General features: G+C 43.4%; 1 protein-coding gene across 3 annotated transcripts in view; it reads right to left on the bottom strand.

The window, feature by feature from the left end:
- bcl2l11 (BCL2 like 11) overlaps window positions 1-17715 on the bottom strand; it is a 31850-nt gene extending 14135 nt beyond the window's left edge. The window contains exons 1-3 of one of the 3 annotated variants that reach the window (XM_084021807.1): window positions 17330-17715; window positions 15108-15544; window positions 7778-7899 (exon numbers count right to left, since the gene is read on the bottom strand). In XM_084021807.1, coding sequence (XP_083877933.1) covers window positions 7778-7899; window positions 15108-15544; window positions 17330-17343 — 573 coding nt within the window. In that variant the 5' untranslated portion in view covers window positions 17344-17715. The remainder of the gene's footprint in view (window positions 1-7777; window positions 7900-15107; window positions 15545-17329) is intronic. The other 2 variants (XM_084021809.1, XM_084021808.1) reach the window with 2 other exon arrangements.
- Window positions 17716-22996: the final 5281 nt, after the last annotated feature.

Raw genomic sequence — 22996 nt, 5'->3', positions numbered from 1 at the left:
GTGGTACTGAGCACAGAAACGACGTCAATGCTTAAGTTAATCCATGGTGGAATTATTGACATAATATTAAATATTGAGAAGGACTACTCATTGTGGGGGGGTTGGACTTTCAACCATGAGAAAGTGTCCCAAAGTGTTGTTGTGAAGTGAGGGTTTGTTGCTTACCATAGTTTTTTTTTTAGCCCAACCATCATGTTTTTTCTGAACCTAACTAAGTGGTGTTGTGGCCTGAACCTAACTCTTAAGCTACAAAAAGCTTAATGTCATCCTGACTGACACGAAGAAAAAGGAAAATTGGTATGAAGTTTACCTTTTGTGTTGGCATAATTCATCATTCATATAATATGTCTTTTGTGCAGGATAATACAGTTATAAAGCCGAAATTACCTGACTGTTGGAGCCCAGAATTTGGTTGCTTTTCTTGATAAGCATGTATCACACATGATTTGTTCAAGGACTGTCGGAAAACCCTCTCACACCAAAACCTCCACAGCTGCCATCAGGTTATTGTTTTATGGATTTAAATGCACAATTTGAATCTTATTATGCTCATAACATCTGTCACTGTTAATATAAATCATTCACGCTGTATAATGGTACAATATATCTAAGAATACAGTTACCTATAGAGGCATCTTTATATGCCCATAGTTTAAATAATCATCCAGTGTTTCGTTTATATCTTACAAGACACTTGACTTGTCATTTGTTAGTATTGTCAGCCTGTTAACAAATGAATTGTCCTGTGCATGTATATATGTATATCTATAAAGTCAAATGTTTCTGTTTATCTTTATTAATTTTTTTATCGTTGTTTTAGTCATATGTCTCTGTGTGTATGTATATTGAGAGCGACAAAATGATCCTGTCTTTTACTTCTATTCTATTCTATAGATAAAAAAGAAGTCAAATTATTTGTATTTGAACACATAATTTGCCAAATTACAGATTCTAACTAGTTTTGGCAATTTTGGTGTGGTTTTTGGACAGAGCACAGACCAGCATTTTTGTGCTAAAAGGATGGAGTGTCGCCCTTTGTTCTGGTTTTTTTCTGGTATATTTTTTAATATAGTAGTTTTATTATTTTTAACACATTGCTCTCTTCCGTTTGCTCTATTTTATGGTGTTTTTATTAGTATTTATTGTATTGTCTACAATGTTTTTTATGAGTAATATTTTGTTCTGTGAAGCACTTTGTAATCCTGTTTCGAAAAGTGCTGTACAAATAAAGTTCCATCCATCCATCCATCCATTGTCTACCGCTTATCCTGTATTCAGGGTCGCGGGGGGGCTGGAGCCGATCCCAGCTATCATTGGGCGAAGGCAGGGTACACCCTGGACAGGTAACCAGTCTATCACAGGGAGACATGTAGAGACAAACAACCATTCACGCTCACATTCACACCTACAATTGGACAGTGAGGAAGCCGGACAACCCGGAGAGAACCCACGCTTACACGGGGAGAACATGCAAACTCCACACAGAAGGAATCCGGGGCCAACCCCGGAATCGAACCCGGGACCCTCTTGCTGTGAGGCGAGAGTGCTACCCACTACACCACCATGCAGCCCACAAATAAAGTTTATTATAATTATTTATTATATGTGGCTGGCAGTGAGGTTGGCCAAGCGGCTGTCTTGTAAAGTTGTTTCCTTACCATTGGCACTGCGTCCGAGGTGGGAATACATGTGAAAAGGTGACATCATAATAGACCATGGGTTCTTCTAGGTCAAGTATTTTTTTTCTAAACGTGTTGGCAAAATCCAGCCGGCATGGTGGCCAGGTGCTTGGAAGTGTTATAAGTCACTGAATTACTACTGCTGATGATGGGTCTGAGTGGACTCCCTCCTTGAGTACTGTGGGAAGACCATAAATGAGAAGGATGGCTTCCCCAGGGGTTTAGACTGTCGAATGGAAGCTTGATCCTTTTCCTGCTGTTGTGGGTATCAGACTACTGTCTTCTTATAGCCGCTGGTAGGATCTCACCTTAAGGTTTCACAGGTGGCCGTGTCAACTGTGTGAACTGGTCACCTCGGCCTGATAGTGGACTGTGTCAAGCACCACCGCCTACGATAAAGCTTCCAAAGATAGCCAGGACTTGTCTTACAATCCCTTAATATTGAACACTTTACTTGTGGGCTAAGTGTGCATGTTCCTGGCAATGGCCACCAGCTGGAGCTACCATTATGACACATCATCAGTCGTGAGTTATTTCTGTCTTCAGGACAAAGAGTTTCACCTCCTACTAGAAGATGACCATGTGTGTTGGAGTCTGTTCGAGTGTGTGCGTAGTTTGAGTGTGTGTGTGTGTGTGTGTGTGTGTGTGTTTTTCCAGGATAATTAGACCTTGTGCTTTGCTCCCTGAGAGCTCTTTAACCACAGGGCTGAGCCATAATGAAGCTACACTGTCACGGACACTAGACTGTCTCTCTCTCTCTCAAACACACACACACACACACACACTGAGCACGATTACAGATGTTTGAAAACAAACATGCACATATAATCACGCAGACATTGTGTAAATGTTTAACTGGGAGAGAGCGAGGCCGGATTAAATGAGGACAGAGAGAGAGAGAGACAGAGACGAACTGCCGAAGAACAAATAACCACTTATAATGCTGCTGATTAATAATTAATCGCCTCAAATGTAAGAGTACGTTTTAGCTTTGCTAATTTATCAGGCAATAAGATGAGCTGAGACACCTGTGTGTTGTCAGATGATGTGAGTCATTTAAGGCCTGAAGCGATGCAGCTCTCGGCCGACGCCTTCAGGTAATGAAACGGAATAAAGCTCTTCTGTCAACAGCTCAGTATTCAGCAGACATGTACCAATGAGTTGGCGATGACGTGACAACTCGTGTGCTCAAATACCCCCTAAAACCCATTATATATTTACAGATGCAACATTATCAGGTTCATCTAAAAGCTACAGATATGGTGGGGAGAATAACGAATGGTGATAATGGTAGTAATGAGGAAGAAATCAGAGAATGTGGATTTTTAGAATGAATTCATGATTATTCATCCATATTAGATTTGCCAGCCTGTCCAGCTGGGTTTATTTGGCGATGGCTCGGATGTCCATGACGTTGTTTTTACTTTTCCTCCGTTCTAGATCCAACTCTGCCTCCTACAAAAGTATGTTTATTTACATCTAAACTGCTCTCTCAATTACCTTTCCAGGGGGAAAAAAACAGCTACATAGTTAAGTTTAGGCAACAACTCTACTTGGTTAGGTTTAGTAAAAAAACATTATGGTTTGGCTTTAAATGACTACAAAATAAAACATAAACGCAACAAAAGTACTTGGTTCCAACTGGTTTGACCCGTCCTCCACTAATTTGTGATACAACAAGTGAAAATGTAATCCACAACAATACACTTCTATGTAATTCACTATGCAGTGTTGTTGTTTGGGAGACCAGGAGACCAGGCTGCTAGACCAGAATTTCCAAGGCTAAATGGGTGAGTAAGAGTGTGAGGTATTTAGTCATAAACCAAAGTACTGGATAGTTACATTTTTGACCAGACAGTAACACTAAATTGAAAGTTGAGGGATGACCAAAGATGTTATGATTCATCCTGATGAGAGCATGAACCTTTGACCAAAATGTCCCGATAACCCATCCAATAGTTATTGAGACATTTAACTCATAAGCATGAATGTCAATATTACATGACACTTTAAGAAACGTCAGAGGATCACAAAAGTCAATGGGTTTCATCCTCTGGGGACCATGAATGGGTCTTTCCCAAATGTTGTACAAATAAGTGCTTTTTCCTATTTTTAAAACGTTTCCTGTCTTTACAGTTTCCCTTTTAAATTACTTTGATGTTTAGCTCTACAATGTATTAAAAATAAAAAATAAAGTATTACTTTGGGGCTCTGGAAACCATGCATTACAAATTTCATGGCAATCTGAATTGTACCAAAGTATTTCTTTATGTTTTAAAATGTGTTGTTATTTGTTCCTGGTTGGTCACAACTGCTTGGTTTTAGGGGGTCACAGATCAGAGAGGTTTTGAATCACTGAACACCAGATGGATGTATTCAGGAAGCAGCCAAACCAGATGCCTGAATCACCCAGAATTCACCAGTGTCCAGCCCAGTTGGACTGGAGCCAAAGATGACTCATGGTGATTCACCAATCCTGCTGGGCCTGTTTCATGAGAGCGTGGAGTTCATGGCATTGCTGTTAATTTCGAGGGATTGATTTATTTTCCTCAGAAACTTCCTCTCATATCTTTCAACTCTCCAATTCCAGTTGGGACATGTAACCCCTCCAACATGTCTGGGTTTGATCCAGGTTTCCGGTAGGGTCACTCTTCAAGGCAAACTGGTCTGGGGGGGGGGGGGGGGGGGACCAGACATGATGAAAGACTCTGGTGATGGATGAGAACATCCTGAGTAAAGAAAATACAGCCTGGGGCAATGTATCACCATACAATAGTTAGTGTGATATCTTACAAAATGTAGCTCTCATTTTCCATCTGATGTCCTTCTAAAGTACACAAGTGATCGGGGTGCCTGCAGTCCAGGACCTGCAGTCCAGGACCCGTTTAGAATCATGAGCAGCATAGATCCAAGTTTGGCTCCATACCTCTGCATGGAGTCCCCAGTAGACGCGATCCCTCACCAGCTTCCCACCAGCAAATAAAGCTATGTTCAACCACTATGAGGAATAGAAACCCAGAGCTCTATGTCCCAGTGTTTTGCTCTTATTTGATTATGGTATCACGATTTTAAAGAGAAGTGAAGTCCCGCCCCGTCTGGTGGACCTCCATGGGACCTTATAAAAAATGTGTATGGTGTAAATGTGTTCTTTTTTTTATGTCTGGTTCAGATGATATTTGTTTCGGTACAATGGTCACTATGTCAGATTAGGATTATAGAGACATTTCAGACTACATGTCGGCCCCTGACCGATCATGGCTGCTCGTCTTTCAGCATATCTGTGATGTCATCCTACTCTCCGGGTTAATGAAGTACCTCTTCTGTTTCTCTCCAGCTTTTTTCTTTCTCTGTCGTGATGATCCTCTCAAGGAAACTCCAAAGAGGCGTGGCTGTTGTTGCCATAATAACAGAAATGTTCCCTCCATTTCAACATCGTTCCTCTTTCACTTTTTTTGTATAACTGCTTACAGATCGCTCTCTGCTGCTATTGGTCAAAGTGACAGCCATGATGGAACAAGCCGTAGAAGGCAAGACAGAAAATAAAACATGTTAGACTCTCCCTTGTGGCGTCGTAAGGCGTCCCAGACGTGGCTTTGGTTGTCGTCTGCTATGACACACTACACGGTATCAAACCATCGATCGCGACACGATCATGAGCTTTCTGATCCGGCTGGCCGTCGGGCTGGAATCAGGTTGATGTTGTGGAGTCTCCTCATTCGATCGATCAGGTGTCTGATTAAAAAGCGTCCGACGCTGCTGTGGTTATGAAATCACGTGGAACTACTACGCATGTGCACTTGTACTCATCAACACCTTGTGAGGGAACAGGGAACAAACCTCCACGTTCCTCTTTTCTCTGCCTCCTCATTGTTCTGCAGCGTAGACAAACACACATGCTCATGTTCACAGGTAGCTGGCCAATGTGACTAGCTGTTGAATCATCACGCTCTCACATATTTCTCCAACCTCCCGATTTACTCTGAGTCAACAGCCTTGCATGACTCTTGGCGCACCCTCATCTCAGGCTGTGAGACTTCTGTGGGACATTAAACTCCTGATTTTCCCAGATTTCTGCGCAACCTTCAGGCTACGTGTTGGGGGGTAATCTTGATCAACCAGGAGGAAGGTAAATGCAGTGATTGAAAACCAAAACCTGACAGATGGATGAGTAACCCAGCTCTGTTAATGATGGGTTTGAGAGCGATGTGATGATTGCTGGAACCACAAGTGCAATCAAATAGCATCCCTTAAGGGGTTTCATGGCTTTTTGGTGTTAAGGAGGCAAAGAGAGTCAACCGTTTGCCAGTTTGATGCTCATTAGCACCCAGAAGGTTAAATACAGCGGGGGAGGAACATTTGGACTAATCAGGCTGAGAGTTGTAGCTTCATTGCTGTTAAGCTTTTGACACAGAGGGAGCGTTTGAAGCCCATTGATAACCGTCCCGTCATGCCTGTTCTTGACTTTTCCTCTTTAATCCATTTCTCTGATGAGATTAAAGTCAACCAGCTCTGATTTTGTTTCCCTCTTCCTCTCTGGCTTCCTAAAGCTCCACTCAGCTCTTTGATAGTGGAGTAAATATAACTGTGATGATGCAACATGCAGAAATGTTGCCAAGGAAACAGAAGCCAAGAGGAAATTAATGCTTATTGCAGACACAAAACTTTACAGCACACCCTGACTGATGGCTAAACCGCATCATTCAGAGGTTTTATATTCTCTGCAATCATATATGATTGACAGAGCTGGATCACTCATCCATCTTTCAAAAATACTCCTCACTTTTTGTTATCTTTTAATCCGCAAACGGTGTGTTTAAGAAAGAGCCATAAGGCTCGTAATGGAACAATAAAAATGCCTCTACCGCTTCAAACTAATGGCGGATACACACCGGACGCAGAAGCCCCACGATTTTGGCCAACATCATTTAGGAATTTTTGTAACCAGTGAAGGAAGTGACCATATTTGGACTGTGGAGGAGCGACGGGTGGATCTAACGAACACAAGCAGCAGAGCAGCAACCTTACTGGATCTGGAAGCTGTTAACAAAGTTAGCTTCATAATTCAACATCAACTTTACAGCTAAGTGTTAAAGTGTGCTAATTGAATTTGGTACCGCTGTAATCATACCCTGCTTTCTGGCCTATTTGACTCTAAATGGACCATCATTTACTAAATGAACATCATGCTGGATTGAAGAAGACTTGAAACTAGAGATTGAAACCATAAACTCATGTTTACAAGAATTACAGAGATAATAAATCAAGGGAGTAGGAAGTAGGAACCTTTAAGTATAAAATGTCTTTTAATTGCTGCAAGTGGGGAATCTGGAAATGAATTAAGCTCTCATGTCTTTAATTCAACACCCAGACAATGTTCAACTACAACACGCTTATACAATTAGATCCAATATACAACAACTTCCTGTTCTCATCAGTACCTCAGCCAGCCAGCCGCCAAGACATAATCAGCTGCCGCTGCGGCTGAGCAAATAAGACCCACTTTTATAATGTGAGCAGTCAATGAGCTCCTCTGGTTCTCACCACATTTAAACACACAAGTTGTGTCACTAAATTCTGTTTTTGTTTCCTTCCCGCTGCTAGAAACTGGCTGATGGCGATGCAGAGGACAATGGAGCTGCTTTCACTCCTCTGTTCACATCTTGTCCACTGTTGAGGGGTCATATGTTCTGTTTCTGTGTTGTTGTTTTTGGTATTTTTTTTTCTTATTTAGTGGTTACTTTGGCAGCTGGATTTTCTGAAGCTGCAGGGTGAGTGCTTGGTTATTTTCTGATCAAAAGTCATTTAATTCCTCTCACCCCCTGGAAATAAGCTGATCACAGGCTCCCTCGGATCACCTACGGCAACATTTAAGGGACATTTTTGCCCCACTTTCTCTAATGTTCTGCTTCACATTCACACAGTTAAGCTGTTGACTTGTTGTTGAATTGGCAATTTGTTTTGATTTCTGATTTAGTGAAAACAAACTGGTCAGTTAGGACGATGTTATCTTTGATGAGCGTCTCTCTCTCTTTCTCTCTCTCTCACTCACACACACACACACACACACACACACCGACACACAGTGTCTGATCACTGACCCTGAGCAGAAGCAGTCTGTTGAAGTCGTCTCCGATGCGTCGGAGCTCCCGTCCGATCGCCTCCGTCTGCATGTCCCCTGCTGCGTTTGGTCGCTGCGTGCTAGAGGGGCTGGGAGATGCTCCTGAAACAGAGAGGGGAAAAGGAACAATCAATAGATTATGTAGGTCTATTGTGTCCTTCCTGGGGGAGGAATCCCATGCTCTTTTTCAGATTTCTTCCATTTTTTCCCATCGAGCTGAAAACGACATTGCTAGCCTATCGTGATGATTCCGACAGATTGTGTTTTTCTCTGAGCAGACCAGTTAAAACAGATCATCATTGTTCTCCGTGAACTGCCGGAATTGGATTTTCTTGTAGAAATATGAAGAAAAGGGTTTTTTTTTCAGCATTAATTGTTAAATATGTAAAACAATGTAACTGGGGATATGATTTAAAGGGGTTTAAAAAAGCATTTTTCCATTTCAGCTCAACTATAAAAGATGAATTGTTTATCTTTAACCAAAGTGAGGCTCTAAGGATGGAGGTTTTTTTTACAGATTGTAAAACCCCCAGCAAAGTTGTGATTTATGATATTGGGCTATATGTATGACATTGCCATAACTACAAAACATTTAACTAATTCTTTCAGAAGTGTTGCAATGAATAAAATATTTAAAGCTCCTCTACTCAACATGCATGTTGATCTAAATGTGTTTTGGCTTTATTTAGGTTACATCACATCGCGGCACAAAACTGGATCGCACACAAAAATCCACCTCGTCAGGTTTAAAGTGATGCATCTGTGTTTGGACCGATCAGCTTCCTATGAGGAACTACTGGCAGCACCTGAGAGTGGCTTAGGTGTGTGAAACAAAAATGGCGTCTCCTGAAGATGTTAGCATAGATGCTGCGATAGCATCAGTTTGATTGACAGATGGTTCAACCAATCACCTGCCAGGTATGTTTCCAATGACGGCTTCTGAGATGGTTCCTTGTAACAACCTTTAGCTTTAAGGAATAAAAACACTGAAACCTCAGCACCAAGATATTTGAAATAAAATGGGTAACATCAACAGAAGCTGCAGAGTGAATGCATTAACAGAACTGCATGAACCCATTTGGCGGCCCATTCATTGCAACACATGCCCCTTCAGTACAGACATCAAAAGAGGAAAGCTGCAGTTCAGACCACGACACTTAATTCACCACACAGCCTGACGAGGCTTCATACTGTCATTTTGAATCTTCGGCCAAACCGTGAAGACATGCAACATAAAAGCAGACAACACCGTGCAGTCACATGCAAACCACAACGGTTAGTTACATAAACTAACTACATAGATCAGCCACAAACTCCCATCAACTAAATTAATATGTATTGTCTTTTTTTATGTTTGCTGTGTCAAACTATTTATGAGTAAATACCACAACAGGGCTGCATGGTGGTGTAGTGGGTAGCACTGTCGCCTCACAATGAGAGGGTCCCGGGTTCGATTCCCAGGTCGAGTTTGGGTTCCTACTGTATGGAGTTTGCAAGTTCTCTCTGGCTTCCTCCCACAGTCCAAAAACATGTCTGTCTCTCCCTGTGATGGATGGTGGACAGTGGATGGATAGTGTAGTGGTTAAGGGGTTCATTGTTTTTTTTTTTTATAATTTTTTCTGGCATAGACGGCTTTTTATTAGCAGTGGACAGAAAGGAAACACAGGAGAGAGAGGGGGTGTGACATGCAGCAAAGGACCCCCAACCGGGATTCGAAACCGGGGTCAGCTGCGTATGCGTATGTGGCATGGGCTCTAACCACTCGGCCACCTCCACGTGGGGGGTTATTTGTTATAGTTGTCTGACAATATCTCAGGTCACCAAGTCAGGCTGTATGATGTAAGCACTGCACCTGGGTCCAAAAGTCTAAGGCAAGCTGAATACACTGTTATCTCAAAATGTCCTTGAAGAACCCTGCCTGACTACTAAAAGGAGAAGACTCTGCCGGACACAGAAGCCTCTAAAAACAATCTGCCCTGTGTGGTATCTCTGCTAAACGCCTGCTTAACAGAAAAGAGTCTCAGGGTAAGGGAGGGGTGAGTGTAACAGCTATGAGTTTTCGGGAAAAGATGAAATCATAAGTTGAAAAAGATGAAAGTGACCACCTGACCAGGGGCGTGGAAACCCTGAGACCAACAGTATATAAACTGGAGACACACAGTGTAATGTTTAGTTTCCCCCGGGGTAGCTCACGATGCTTGTAATTGGCTATTAAACATCATTTTGGATTGAAGACTGGCTGGCTCTCCTCTCATCTGTGACTCCAACTGTGATCTGATAGATAGTGTAACAAGTATGGACTTAGACATAAAGTAGTTGAAGTTTTTGCTACAACAATAGATACCATGACATTAATGTATATCCATGTAAACAATAGTAAACATTTGTCTCGCTGGCATCATATTGGAGATGTAGAGGAAGACCCCCTCCCAGCTGACTGGTGTGTGTGTGTTTCTGTGTGTTTCTGTGATTAGGCTGTGTAAATTTCAGTAAGTCAACATGAAGAGCATGAAAGCTCCACTAATGACTCATGAATACTCTTATGAAACTCAGAGTAAATATTTCTCACATCCTCTAATATTTAAAGTGGCGCTAAATTGAAAAATGCCCTTTTTAATCATCTTAGCCGCTCACATCGTTAATTAACATTAACACTAAATGCTGAAAATATTACCAAAAATATGACCCATTCTCCGTCTCAGCTCCACTTTAATAGACAGCAAACAGGCTGCGTTCAATTCAATCCACTCGGCTGCACCAACCAAAATAATGGAACAGAGATGACCTCCTTTTCTCTGAATAACGACGCTCATATTTAGTCTCGTTATTTACACGGCTCACTGTTTGAGGTTTACTAAAGCTGAAAGGAAAGCAATAGAGAGACATAAAAACTATTCGATAATTCCAACGCATTCTCACACCGACAAAGCTTCAAACTATGACGCTGTACGTACTGTAAAATGGAAGACAATGTTGCAAAAGAGAATATGGATCAACAAAATGATTGGACGATCAGTCGACGTCAGACAAGGCTTGACCAACAAGATTAGACTGTAAATGTGAATGAGGCGAAACAAGTGTGTCACGAAAGCCTATGAGCGTTGAGATTCTCCTCCTGTTCTCCCGACGTTGCTGAATCAGAAATGGAGGAAACAAATGTTGCCCCCCAGAGGTCTAGATAGTAGCTCACATTAGTCCAGAGACCAGACCAGACTATGTGGAGAAACCAGAGACTGCCTGTGGTCCAAACAACAAGGTCTCTGCTGTATTTATGTCTAGATGACCTTATTTGGAGTGTTACAATGTTAGCATAGCCTAGCACCCATCAACCAGACTCCATTCAGAAAACAAGCATTTTAAAATCGGTTTGCTTGTCGTCGTGCAGACAGACCTAACAAAGCAGTTCTTTCATCTTCCTTTTTATCACCAAAAAATGGTTTCGTTTGGGCTCATCCAGCTGTGGTAAACCAGCTGACGTGTGTCTCGCTAGATTCAGTGGATACAGTGGTGTTGAAATCGAGCAACTCCGGAGGATTTTTTCTGAACTCAGACAGGACTGCGTTTGGTTTCCCGGCACATCTGTGCATCACTTCCATAAAACGTACAAAGCAGCAACCGCTGGTGTCTACATGGAGGTGTGCCCCCCCCCCTCCCTCCCGCACAAATAAACACAAAGGATCCAGCGGGTCAAATTCACTTCGCATTTGGTGTGAACATGGCATCACTCGCACAAAGACCATCAGTTATGAGCCAGCGTTGCAAAGCCTTTCAACTCAAAATGTCTCTCCCTGCCACCTGCCAGCAGGTGTGATGGCGTTGTGTTGCGATGGGACGGCTGTAATCAGGCCGGTCAGGAAGCGCCAACAATAACTTGATCCTCTTTAAGCTTTCTATCTGGCTGTCTGACACACAAACAGGCTGATTACTCAAATCCTTTCCTCTCTGCATTGACATTTATCTGCTCTCGGTGCTATCTGATGGACGCAGCGGGCTGAATGAGAGGTTTCAGTCTGCATCTTACAAAAGACCTGCAGGCCTATTTTGACTGCTACTAACGCACATTGAGGCCTGTTTGGATCACACACTTAATGACACACACACACGTGCGTGCTGCTCTGTTTTGACTTGTATCTTGTCTGTCTGGCTGCAGTGAAAGAAGAGAGAGAACAAGCGAGACACAAGGCAATCAGTGGAGCTAATCACTGCTATTATAAAAAGCAGGAGACGTTTTTACTCACAAAACACCACTATCACTTATAACAAATAAACGCAGGGTGATATGGATGTGGTTTTCATAGAGGAAGTACGGTTGTTGACTTTCCTTATTGTGCCTTGAAAACAAAAACAGCTCAGGGGGGAACTAATAAGTAAAATCATGATGGGACAGAAGTGTTATTACACATTTGTCATCTGCTGCACCAACACTATTGGGGGATTCACACGGTTGTTGTTGTTTTTTTTCTCAGCCTCCTGTAGCAGTTTGGTTCGTCACTAAGCAACAGGACAGCCAACTTCAGCCATGAGCTAAAGGCATGCGTGTTCTGTTTTCTGTGTGAGAGTAAACCGCAGAATTCAAAACAGGACCAGCGATGAGTCCAACTAGCACCACGACAGGAACGCGACATACAGAACATCAACCGTCAACGCTTAGCCATTAACGCATCGCTTCCACTGCTTAAATGGGGCACACACTGTTTTACAAACGAACGTCTGCGTACAAGTCTTGTATAATGCAACCTCTTAATTTTACCGTAAACCCCATTGAAAACACTTGAAAGGGGTTATTTATTAATGGGAAAACCCATTTCTCAGGGTTTTTAAGGGAGTTTTTCCTTTTCCCATGGGACGGTCCGGACAGAGGATGTCTTGCGTTGTTTAGATCATAAAGCCCTCTGAGAAGAATTTGTGAATGAAAATTGAGTTGGTGGCACGTGATGAGGTAAAATGAGGTACCACCACCATGGAAACAATTTTGATTTGGGAAAGAAAAAAATATCTTAGTTTTGGTTAAAATAAGTATGTTTGTTATGTCATTTAATTTACGTAGCCTACATCATTTAAAATGAGTTGACTTGGGACAATGACTTCACACGGGACACCAACACCGGTCTCCTGGGTGATGGTCCTGTTTCCGGAAAGACTTTAGGTTCGGGCAACAGAACATCTTGGTTTTGGCTTCACGGCATACTTTATGATTACAACAAATATCAACTTGCTGCCATCAAAACAGGAAGGAAGTGATTAAGTATTAAAACCCACCTCTTGATTTGATTGGCTGCCTGAGCCAAGAGTGATATTGACGAGCGGTATGACGTGAAAAGTTGAATATTTTAACTTTTAAGCAAGACGGGAGGTGCCATGCAGGTGCCAGGTGCATATGAACACAATGGTTTTGGTGGGCGGCGCGTTTCAGCATAATAAGCCTCTCAAGTGATGTCACTTGAGTCCGCGTTGGTTGGCGCTATTTTATCAGACGTGAGTTTATCAGACCTCTGCTCAAGTCTGCGACAGGCTGCGCTAACCGCTAGCATGATGCACCCGAATCACATTGCGTTGCATTGTGGGTAATGTAGTCGCCAGGTCTCAACAAAAACGAATAATAAACGTTTGGTCCTTTTCTTTTTTCCAACAATCTTGCAGCAGTGCAAAGCTTTATCGGAGGAATGGTTCATCCACCAAAAACATTTCTCTCGTGTCTCCATGCCAACATGGAGAACGCCAACATGGAGAAAATCCTTCTGTGCTGCCTCATGCTCACATGTGTGCACGAAAGAGTAGCAGAGAGAGACTTTTAAATAGTAAAAGGGTTTCAGGGATGAAGCACATGCTTGTGTAGTAGTGATCAGATGATCGGATGAATCAGACTCGGATTGTGCTCCAAGAGTTGTGTGACTGTTGTTGTGATGTTGTTGTTGTTGTTTTTAATGCAGCCCCCGTTCATTTGAATTCATCATGACTTTAATTCTTGGTTCACCACAGAGGCCTGAGAGATCAACCTAACACCAGGTGAGTCACTTTTGGGGTGAAGTGTTCCTTTAAGAGCGTCAACTTCACCTTTAAATCGTGTGACGTCATGACACTTCGTGTCAAAAGCTGCAAAAATTAAAAATGTGTTCAAATATTTCAACTGCAAGTTTTCAGCAGCGAGCAACATTTGCTTTAGTTACATACGAGGTTATTCTGCATCATGTTTCTGAGCTGTTGACAACGGGACACTTTAATGTCTTTCATTTTCACTGAATGATTGCTGCATCATTCTGTTATTATGATTTACACACACACACACACACACACACACACACACACACACACACACACACACACACACACACTCCTGCTTCCTTCCTGTAAACCCGACTCAGCAGGATTCCACAAAGACTGCGACTCCGAAGCAGCGCTCCAACATCGGCAGGTCCAACAAAGCATGCTGGGACAACTTCACATAGTGTGAGCGACGCCAAACACGAGAAAAAAACAAACAAGAAATACACATGTCACCGTTACACAACACCACTACGTTTGCGGGTCGGAGTCCAAGACACCAAATGTTCCCACAGCAGAAAGTGAAGAGGAAGTGAGTTTAGGATTAGGACTTTATGTCATCTCAAATCTTCTCATATTGGACAGATACGGAGATCCAACGAGATTGTGCGTCTGGTTGAACGGCGGCTTTGTGAGGCAGCAGGAAGAAGGAATGAAGCCGCTGAGTCGTCAAGGTCTTTCGGACCGGCGTGTTTCAGCCTGAGATTTACCCTCGGAGGACCCGTGGAGCGATGCCATCGTCCATGAATCACAATGTGAAACAAGCATGTGACTGATTGACTCATGAGAGAGAGAGAGAGAGAGAGAGAGAGAGAGAGAGAGAGAGAGAGAGAGAGAGAGAGAGAGAGTAGAAAACTACTACAGAGTAGTGGAAAAACTCACTGGTGGGAGTATGAAAAACATCCTGGGTATGTTTTTGTTCATCACTTATCATCTCTGTGATAAAGGAAACTTCAGGGAGCCCATATCTGCTCTCAGACTCTGCTGAACACCCACACATTCAGGTCTTACACTTTCACACACAACAAGTGTGCAGCCGCATAAAGCACTACTTAACAGATATTCTGCAGGACAAAAACAAAAAAACAAACAAAAAAAACAAAAACAGATTGTGAGCGATTAATTTATTTTGAAGCATGTTTTTGTGTGTTTTTTCATGTTACTTCATGACTGTCCTGCATGTCAGTTTATTGCGTATCCATCACACGTTGTCTCCACCTGCGTGCATTCGGTGGTAAATCATCGGTTAAGCGTGCAAAGTGCCTCACCGTGCTGCTGCGTCTGCGTCCCCGGTCCTCCGCCGTGCGCCTCAGCCGCGCGCCGCAGGGCGTGTTCCATCACCTGGCCGGTGGGACTCGCGGTCTGCGTCGCTTTGTCGGCCGTCTGTGGCCTCGGGGAGAGCGGGGAGCTCGGCTGCGAGTCGCCGTCGTAGGAGAAGTACCCGCTGGAGGGGCGGCGGAATATAGACCTGGTCCGAAACACGCCGAGGCTGGGGCCGGGGGAGCTGGCTTGGGTTCTGCACCAGGACGTCGAGTCCGGCTCTCCTCCTCCGGTGGATTCGGGGCGACCGAAGCTCCGCTCGCCGCCGCAGTCGCTGTTTAAACCGGAGTTTTGCGCTGCAGCGGCACCGACGGGCGGTGGGTCTCCTCCGCTCCGCTGCGTCGCCGTTACTGCGGTCGAGCCATCGGGCCGGTTTGGTGGTCTGCTGGAACAGAGCGGCACCGTCAGTCTGCGCTTTCATCACCGAGCCTGTGGAGCAGCAGCTGGCCCCCGTGGGATACATGCGTTTCCTTCTTTTCAATCGGATTCATTTCACGGGGAATCGCGCGGTCGTGCCATCAATAACTAACCTTTATGACGGGACCCTGTTCTAGCGTTTGTAGTTGTGTGTAGCTGGACTAGTTTCGGTGCAGTGACCGTGTTCCTGTTCCCGGACAGCAGACATGTGTTTGATAATCAGACATAAAGGAAGCGGCTAAATAATTTCAAATGCGTCACACACCAGCAGCCTGAGAGGAATCTCAGTTTCTCTGGGAGTTTGTTGGCTCGAGGTGGAACTTCGACGCGGATATTGTCACTTTGAAACTCACTGATTTGCACCGAAACAAAATGAAGATGTCGCACTTTTTTCTTTTTTTTTATCACCAAAACTTTCAACGTGACATTCTTATAAAAGACACTGAACATATTTTCATGCAGCGCTTCCTGTTTATCCAGACTACAGCTTCCTAAACGCACGCATTCCCAGCGGCAATGACCTACTTCTGCGTCAAAAAATGACCCAAAATGATAAACAACTGGCTCTCAGAGGGCGACTCCTCCTGCGCCGACAAACACACTTGAAGCACTTTTGATGTAAATGGTCTTTCTTTTTTTGCGTTTTACGCGCAATTACGCACTGAGAAAACAGTGTGTCCTCCAGCCATATGTGAATGTAAACTTTCCCTGCGGGTTTCGGTGCAGAGATGAGAGTTTCGAACGTGTCCGGCGGCACGTAGAGACCTGGCACCGACACGAACCGGCAAGAGGAAAGAGAACCCACAACACCGGGACCAGAGACGACCCAACAAGCCTTTTGGATCAGGTGTTTGTGAAACTAAACCCGCCCGCTCCGAGGGCAGGCTTCTCGGTCTCCGTGGGCGAAGATCGAAAAAAAAGGACATTTCAGATGACTAAACAAAGTTTCATTTTACTATGACGGTAAATACACTAAAATAACACAGCAGCTGTCACGTGGGCCGTCCCGGATTATTCTTTCTTCTGCAAAACGCAGCGGTGTGCGTGCGCCTCCCGCAGGGCGCAGAGCTCCGCAAACTGGCTATAAAGCGGTAATCTCATCCTCTGCAGTCCGGTAACTGCATAATATGCAGTGTTATAATATTATTATAACCAGCGTTACCAGCAGGAGAGCAGCCGGTGAACTGGTCTAAAGCGAGACCACCATCTGGATTGATGTTTGTTTTATTACAAAGCGGCTGAACTCGGTGACCTCGATCATAACAAAGCATATTATAGAATGAAATGGATCTAGAAATATAGTAATAATAATATTAATAATAATATCATGCAGGTAATCCTCCGCATCTGCATGAAGACCATCTCGAGTCTCACAGCTCGTGAGGTTGATAAAAGGAATTGAAGCCGATGCGCTGCGTCGCCAAACACACCGGCAAAGTGACAGGATCGCCGCGAAACGCACAGACGAACTACGAAATCCTCCAAAACGTCCACGAAGCAGGAAAAGTCGCTCCAAACTATGACTTGCGTGAATGTTGTACAGAAGAAAAGCGGAGTGAAGGTAATCACTTTAGGCTTCAATCGCTTTTCAAGCATTAAAAAACTGGATAACAGTGATTTTTCACAGTGTTTTTTTTAAATTAAAAACGCAACCGTTAAACATTAATAACTTCGGCGGGAGAGCTGAATTAATGATTAAAATAACTAAATGAAAGAATAAACACACACCTCGGCTCCCTCTGTCCCAACTTACCTGGACGGATGCATGTCAGTGGTAAAACATCACCGCTGGCTGCGAAAACAAATCGACGACTGAATATAAGTATGTCTCAGTGATATCAACCAAATAGGGTCCACACGTCAAAAGAGAGCAAAACGTCAACTTGTTAGAGTAAAAAAAAAAAAAGTTAAAGAAATGAAATAAATCCCAGATAAATAAAGTTTCCCCGGAGGAATGTTGAATAATCCGCCTCGTCCTGCAGCAGAAGAGGGAACCAAAGTCACTCTCCCTTCGACTGTGGCACTATGAAGGTTCTCTCTCTGCTCCGGACTCATATGAGAGCTCCTCCTCCAAACCCAGATCCGCCTCCTGGAGGGAGGGCTCTCTATCCGGGCTCCATTCTGCCTCCTCTGTCTCCCCCTGCCTCTCACACCAGCCTCTACCGGCGATCAACGCTCCGCTGTCTGCATGGAACTGAACGATACTGCAGTGAAAATGTCCCTTCAATGTCGGTCGTCACACTATTTGATTTGATTTGATTCCCTTAAGAATGAATCCTTTATAGATCCCCTTTCAGTGTGCGTATCGGACTGGAGTGACCTTCCTCTCCTTAAAGGAACAATGTGCAGCATTTAGGGGAATTTACGAATGGCATATGATATTAATAAGGATGCTTGCTTTAGTGTGTGATCCCATGAAAATAAGTGTCAACTGTTGAGTCTACACACAAAACAGTACACGGCAGTTTGTGAAATAGTCACAAACACAAAATTGGAATGACTGAATTGTGTACACGGACGCAAATGGTACATTGTTTTATTTGAGTTGCTCAGCACATTTAATTATTATTATTTATTTTTTTTAAGTATTTTTTTTATTATGCCTTTTTCATTGAGAGAGAGAGAGAGAGAGAGAGAGAGAGAGAGAGAGAGAGAGAGAGGTGGGGGGGGATGGGGATGACGTTGCAGAAAGGGTCGCTGGTCGGATTCAAACCGGGGGCTGCTGCATTTGTTGGAGCGAAAAACTTCACCTACATTATTTCTAGGTCCATTTTAGATAAACTAACTATCTAACAGATCTCACAATTGCAGTCCCAGATGAAAAGAAGTCCAGCCAGTCTTTAATCCAAAAAATATGTTTATTAGCCAATACAGGATCCAAACATCATGGGTTACCCCGGGGTAAAGACCAGCCGAGAGCTGTGTGCCCTCGATTTATATGCTGTTGGTCCCAGGATTTCCACACAGTTGTCAATCTCATCCTTTCTTCAAATCAGGATCCCATTTCCCCCCAAAAATTTCCTCATGTCATATTTCCCCGCCCATAATCTGGAGCTCTTCCAGCTATCACACCTGGCAGGCCCAGCTGACCTCTTCAAGGTTATTATGACATAATGGTGTATTCAGTTTCTTTTGAACTTATATTTTGAACTTATGAACCCAGGTGCAGGGCCTTCACAACACAGCCTGACATGGTGACCTAGATATCCTTCGGCTGCAAAAATTATTAACCCTTTAGCCACTACACATGGAGAAGGACTTTTGGTCGGCACCAAGGTGCTTCTGGAAAACCGTCCAACAACTCAGAAGGGGGAAACAGGAAACCATCCAAGCTGTATACAGTAAGGATGGGATACTGTTGACTTCAACTGAGGACGTAATTGGGCGGTGGAAGGAACACTTTGAGGAACTCCTGAATCGGACCGACACGCCCTATACGGTAGAGGCAGAGTTGGAAGCTGATGGAGGATCACTGTCAATTTCCCTGGTGGAAGTCACTGAAGTTGTCAAACAACTCCTCAGTGGCAAAGCCCCGGGGATTGATGAGATCCGTCCAGAAATGCTGAAGGCTTTGGTGGTAGAGGGGCTGGCTCTTCAACATTGCATGGAAGTCAGGGACAGTGCCTAAGGAGTGGCAGATCGGGGTGGTGGTCCCCCTGTTCAAAAAGGGGGACCAGAGAGTGTGTACCAATTACAGGGGTATCACACTACTCAGCCTACCTGTAAAGTCTACTCCAAGGTGCTGGAAAGGAGGGTTCGGCCGATAGTCGAACCTCTGATTGAAGAGGAACAATGCGGGTTCCATCCTGGCCGTGGAACAATGGGCCAGCTATTTACTCTCACAAGGATCCTGGAGGGGGCCTGGGAATATGCCCATTCAGTCTACGTGTGTTTTGTGGACTTGGAGAAGGCGTATGACCGGGTCCCCCAGGATATATTGTGGGAGGTGCTGCAGGAGTATGGGGTAAGGGGTCACTTCTTAGGGCCATCCAATCTCTGCATTCCCAAAGTGAGAGCTGTGTTCGGGTACTCGGCAGTAAGTCAAACTTGTTTTAAATGGGGGTTGGCCTCCGCCAGGGCTGCGCTTTGTCACCAATCCTGTTGTTGTCCGTGATATTCATGGACAGGATATCGAGGCGTAGTCGCGGAATGGAGGGCTTGCAGTTCGGTGTGCTGTGGATCGCATCGCTGCTTTTTGCAGATGATGTGGTCCTGCTGGCATCATGAGTCTGTGACCTCCAGCACTCACTGGATCGATTGGCAGCCGAATGTGAAGCAGTCGGGATGAGGATCAGCACCTCTAAATCTGAGGCCATGGTGCTCCGCAGGACACCAGTGGATTGCCTGCACTGGGTCGGGAATGAGTCCTTTCCCCAAGTGATATCCCCCAAGTATCCCCCAAGTATATCTCCACACTGGTCTGGGAAGGCCTCAGGATCCCCCAGTCAGAGTTGGCTGATGTGGCCCGGGAAAGGGAAGTTTGGGGTCCCCTGCTAAAGCTGCTGAGATAAGAATATTTCCCCCCCCCCACTGAATCAGTGCCATTTGCCTTATATCGCTTTTTTGGAAAATTAAACTTTTTTGATATCATTTTTCCAGCACATTGAACAAAACTTAACTATTAAATATGTGTAATGGTCGATCAGAATGGATGAAAGTTCATATAAGTTTAGCATACATTAGCAAATACATGACATATAGCCATCAATGCTAATAGCATGACTGTAGCATCTTCAGGTTGTTTACCAAGACTATCTGTCTGTGATTACAAATATGGAAAGTGGAAAGTGAGAGAACTTGCTCCTTCAGGAGACTCAAATGATGCTACTTCCTGTTAATCACGTGACTTGTGTAATGTCTAAAATGTATAACAGCACTGAATGAAAACCTGGAGACACAACTTTTAACTATTATTGTGATTATCTGATGAGAAAATGTATTTGTATGTCTTAACTGGAAATAATGTCAGACAATAATAGAAGAAAACAGGATTTCTGAAGGACTGATCTCTATATTTCAGAGAGAAGTGTAGCGTCAGAGAGCGAGGATGTAATAATATTTTATTACAGTTCAACATGATGCAGCTTCAGAATGCAATAAGGACAAAGTGGAGGACACTTTGCTTGACAGTGCCATATATTATATGTGTCATTTTGTTGTGTTTCTGCATCTACTGTGAACAAGCCTACTTACTCCTAAATATGACCCTGTAGGTGACCACTGACCCAAAATCTGAACATTTAAGTATGATCGTTTTCAATAGCGCCCTCTAGTGAGTGAGATCTAATGAATGTGATGACCGACCCCGTTCTCTCTGGTTAGAATAAATTGTGTTTCAGTTTATTCTAACCTGCTTTTGAGCTTCAGCTGTAGCTGTATGTTCACCCTTTTGTCTTGCATCATTTCCTCTCAGAACAAAACTGCACTAAAATGTAAAAATACTCCGTTATATCTCATTTGTTCTCAAAATGACACAAAACAGAAACTTTGCGCTGAATTTGCATTTGATATTGAGTCACAATTTGGTCGAAACTGACGCCTACACTTGTACCTACTGTGACTGCTGCCGTGAAAGTAGAAGCCAGTGTGAGCTTCTATTGTAGTTATGAATCATCCTAATGATACATATTTAAGTTTCTGACTCACATGTGTTTCTGAAAGTCAGTGCTCCACTATGGATGTGTGATTTCTGCTTTGTATAATATATTTGCTTCATGCTGTATGCTTCCTGTGCACTGCCTATGTGTCTCTATGTAGCAGAGAGTCACCAGTTAACACGGTCACTGGTTAAACCCAAACACCGGCAGTCTATGGCTGAACATGTTGACTCCCAGCCCAGCTACCAAAATTTGGTACTGAAAACATTCTGAGAACATTCCCTTTTGGTTCTGGGCTCATTTATTGAACGTTCCTACATAATGTTCCCGAGATGTTAAAATGGCAAGTTTCCTGATGTAAAACCAACTATTTTTAGGTTTCCAGGATTTTCTAGGGCCTTTTTTTGTTTGTTTTTTGGGAACAACACTAGTTTTTACATTCCCAGAACGTTGCAAGAGCATAAGATGAAAGGCTACCAGTAGAGAACCTCAGGGGAATGTTAGCAAAATGAACACAAAAAACACTTGCAGTTATTAGAACATTTGGGGATTTTTTACGTTGAACAAAAACATTTGCTCAACAGTCTTTAACATGTGCCGGGAGGGTTATCAAATAGTCACATGGAAGGAACATTCTGGAAATGTTAAGGGAACGTTTTGCATTATCTGGCCCTGGACTGTTTGTAGCAGCCATTTTAAAACATTACACATCAAACACATATAGATGTGTGGACACTAAATATTAAAGGATTCTACCTGCTCACTAAAAGAAAGTCTATTTGTTTAGGTTGATTCAACATATTGTTGTTAATGGTCTTAGATAGCTTGACAAGCTGTTGCTCTCTGTTGTACTTCTCCAAACTGCACACTAACGTACGTCATCAAGTCTATGTTAAAACATATCTTAACATCTTTAAGTGAGGCTCAAATTTCAGTTTTCAGTATTGAAAGTAAAAAAAGGCCGAACCCAATGTTTCACAGCGTAGTGTGATACCAACGTGTGATACAAGGATGATATGGAAAGTGTTTTTGGTTCAGAAACGTCGACACGTGGATTGTAGAAACATTCAACTCCAATGTTCTTTTCTGGTGACTGGGCTGCAGTGATGCAGCTGCAGGAGACACATGCAGCAAACAGAATATTTACTGATGCTGTTATCTTGCACTTTCAATAACCCTTGATTTCAAAGGCCTTGATTTCTTCCCCCTAATATGAGAAATGCCTTTTAACCCTTTTAAACCTGTCATATTGTGAACCTATTTAATAATATATGCAGCATTTTTATATAATTTGCTTACATCACCTTGTACCAACCAATAATATCATGACATCCATGATTAGGTCGTGACCTAATCTTTCGAACCACCAAATGACTCACAGATCAGGGTGCGTTTGGCGAGGTGTAAGAGGATGTCATGGTTCCCACTACAAATGTCAGGTAAAGTCATCAGGTGAGATTTGCATCATCATTTTTGGCATCGGCAATAATGTATATGTTACTGCCTGCAGCTGGAATGGCTCAAAGACAAGATGAACTGAAAAATACCATAAAAAACCATACAAATGTTTAGCCATAAGGGATCACACTACATTAAAAGTCTGCAAACTCTTTAATCTTTAGTCCAATCAAATGTGAAAGATTTGATTTCACTCCCTCTTGTGAAATATTCTGTTTCACTAAATGATACGGACAGTACAGAAGATACAGACGCTCTAACTCCTGTTTCACTGGGACTTCAAATGAATATCCCGAGCCATGCAACGATATTTGACTTACAGGACGTCGTTGCTGCATTCAAACCCGCCGCTGTCTCTGGGATGC

This window comes from Eutrigla gurnardus, assembly GCF_963514095.1.
Source record: "Eutrigla gurnardus genome assembly, chromosome: 11".
NCBI lineage: Eukaryota > Metazoa > Chordata > Actinopteri > Perciformes > Triglidae > Eutrigla > Eutrigla gurnardus.
The sequence above is the reverse complement of the archived record's forward strand: the minus strand, read 5'-3'. Positions and strand labels throughout refer to the sequence as shown.